The 2,385-nt window shown below is 35.2% G+C and overlaps 1 protein-coding gene across 1 annotated transcript; it reads left to right on the forward strand.

Annotated features, from left to right (window-relative positions):
• The first annotated feature begins 543 nt into the window (after nt 1–543).
• LOC131654052 (protein TOO MANY MOUTHS) lies at nt 544–2,160 on the forward strand. Its single transcript, XM_058924459.1, has one exon. The coding sequence runs from the start codon at nt 563–565 to the stop codon at nt 2,033–2,035; it is 1,473 nt and encodes a 490-aa protein (XP_058780442.1). The 5' UTR covers nt 544–562; the 3' UTR covers nt 2,036–2,160.
• The last annotated feature ends 225 nt before the right edge of the window (nt 2,161–2,385 follow it).

Raw genomic sequence — 2,385 nt, forward strand, 5'->3', positions numbered from 1 at the left:
TAAATAATATACTATTGAAAATTTTATGATTATGATGCATTAAAGCTTGAAAACCACAAACAATCGGAAAAAAAAAATTGCAGATGCAAAATGTAAAAAAGAAATGTAGGGAATAATTAATTCATATTAACAAAAATAAAATGTGAAAATTAATAATATGAAAATATAAATCATGAATAACTTAAACTTGCTATATGAGTTTACGATGGTGAGTTTAACTCCTTGATTTTTTTAAATCTAAATCATTTAACTCTAATTTAGATCAATTCTTGTGGAAGCTGTGAAGTTTCAAATGCAGGCAATATGGGTCCATTATTTAACACTAAGAGTCGTTGTTTTCACCCAAATAACCTTTGAAAGTGAAGAATCTCGTGAATAACATAAATGACCAAATTCTAACTCATTTATTTCTATTATGTTCTTTCTCGTGACCACACTTACTCCAATCCAATACACAACACCAACTCATTAACCCATTCATTTATTACAACAACCACCTCTATAAATAATATTTGTCACATGACCAAATCACACACAACACAAACTCTAAATTCAAAATATCATGAAGACTCGTATCAATTCAAATTTTCCCTTATTATGTTTCACTATATTGTTGTTTTGGTCTCATTTAGTAATCTCTTACACGGTTGAGATTTCAGATTCTAATAGCTCCACCGTGCCTTCTAGTTCCACACCACTAATTGATGGCATTTCCACCAAACAAGACACTGCCAAAACCGATCGTCGCGAACAACAAGCAGTTTATAATATTATGAAGGCAACAGGCAACAATTGGGCCACCGACATTCCCGATGTTTGTCGTGGTCGGTGGCACGGAATCGAATGCATGCCCGACAAGGACAATGTTTTCCACATTGTCTCCCTCTCCTTTGGTGCTCTCTCCGATGATACCGCATTTCCCACGTGTGATCCCACACGTTCCACTATATCACCCTCTATCTTGAACCTCCCTCATCTCAAGACTCTTTTCTTTTACCGTTGTTTTAGTTATAATCCTCATCCTATACCATCTTTTTTGGGCCAATTGGGCTCATCATTGCAAACACTTGTTCTTAGGGAAAATGGACATGTAGGCCCAATTCCTAATGAGTTGGGTAATCTTACTCGTCTTAAAGTTCTTGATCTTCATAAAAATAATCTCAATGGTTCAATACCGGTTTCATTGAACCGGTTAACCGGTTTAAGATCGTTGGATTTGAGTGTTAATCGGTTCACTGGTTTCATACCCGAACTGACTTTACCAAATTTAAATGTATTGGACCTGAACCAGAATCGTTTAATAGGCCCAATCCCTTCCACTATTTCGGAGTGTCACTCTTTAATTAAACTTGATTTCAGTCGCAATAGGCTCTCGGGCCCAATACCGGATAAACTAAAAGGCCTAGATGATCTTATGCTTATGGATTTGAGCTTCAACCGTATTCAAGGCCCATTTCCAACATCACTAAAAGGCTTGAGCTCACTACAGGCCTTAATTCTCAAAGGAAACCCAATGGACTCAACAATAGTACCCAACGACGGATTCGACGGTATGGACGGTTTAATGATCTTAATTATGTCGAATACGAATTTGCACGGCCCGATCCCGGAATCATTGGGTAAATTACCCAACCTCCGCGTGCTTCATCTCGACGGGAACCACTTCAACGGGTCGATTCCGAAAAACTTTCGAAATTTAAAAAACTTGAGTGAGCTTAGGCTGAATGATAATGGGCTAATTGGGCCGGTTCCATTTGAAAGAGAAATGATTTGGAGAATGAAAAGGAAGCTAGAGTTAAACAACAATTTAGGGCTTTGTTATGATGCAAGTAGTGGGCTTGGTGATAGTATGGACTCTGATTTTGGTATTGGTTTGTGTGAGAGTTCAAGCCCGGGTTTGGTTAGGACAGTGCAACATGTTTCAGACATGAAAAGTCCAGCCCATGATGCTTCAATCTCATCATCAAAATCTGCACTTACAAGCCCATTGGGCCTAACTACTTTTGCTATCTTTATTACTTTAATTTTCTTGTAAGTAAGTATATATTCATTTAGTATAGCATAGGAAAAGAATCTTAGAAAGACCTTGTAACACTCTCTTAGCAATATCAATGTTTTTTCAAATTACAATTTTCATGCTGATTTTAATGAAAAATAGATTGCGAGTATATTTTGTTGTTAGAAAAGACAAAACTAACCAAGTACATACACTATCATGGATGATGTAGATATTTTGTGAAAAGTTGTTACTAATAGCTACCCACCCTTTCATTGCACCATAAACCAAAGATATATATATATATATATATATATATATATATATATATATATATATATATATATATATATATATATATATATATATATATATATATATATATATCA

Source organism: Vicia villosa, linkage group LG2 (assembly GCF_029867415.1).
Source record: "Vicia villosa cultivar HV-30 ecotype Madison, WI linkage group LG2, Vvil1.0, whole genome shotgun sequence".
Classification (NCBI taxonomy): domain Eukaryota; kingdom Viridiplantae; phylum Streptophyta; class Magnoliopsida; order Fabales; family Fabaceae; genus Vicia; species Vicia villosa.

Coding starts and splice junctions, on each gene's coding strand:
- LOC131654052 (XM_058924459.1), top strand. CDS start 563: ATGAAGACTCGTATCAATTCAAATTTTCCCTTATTATGTTTCACTATA.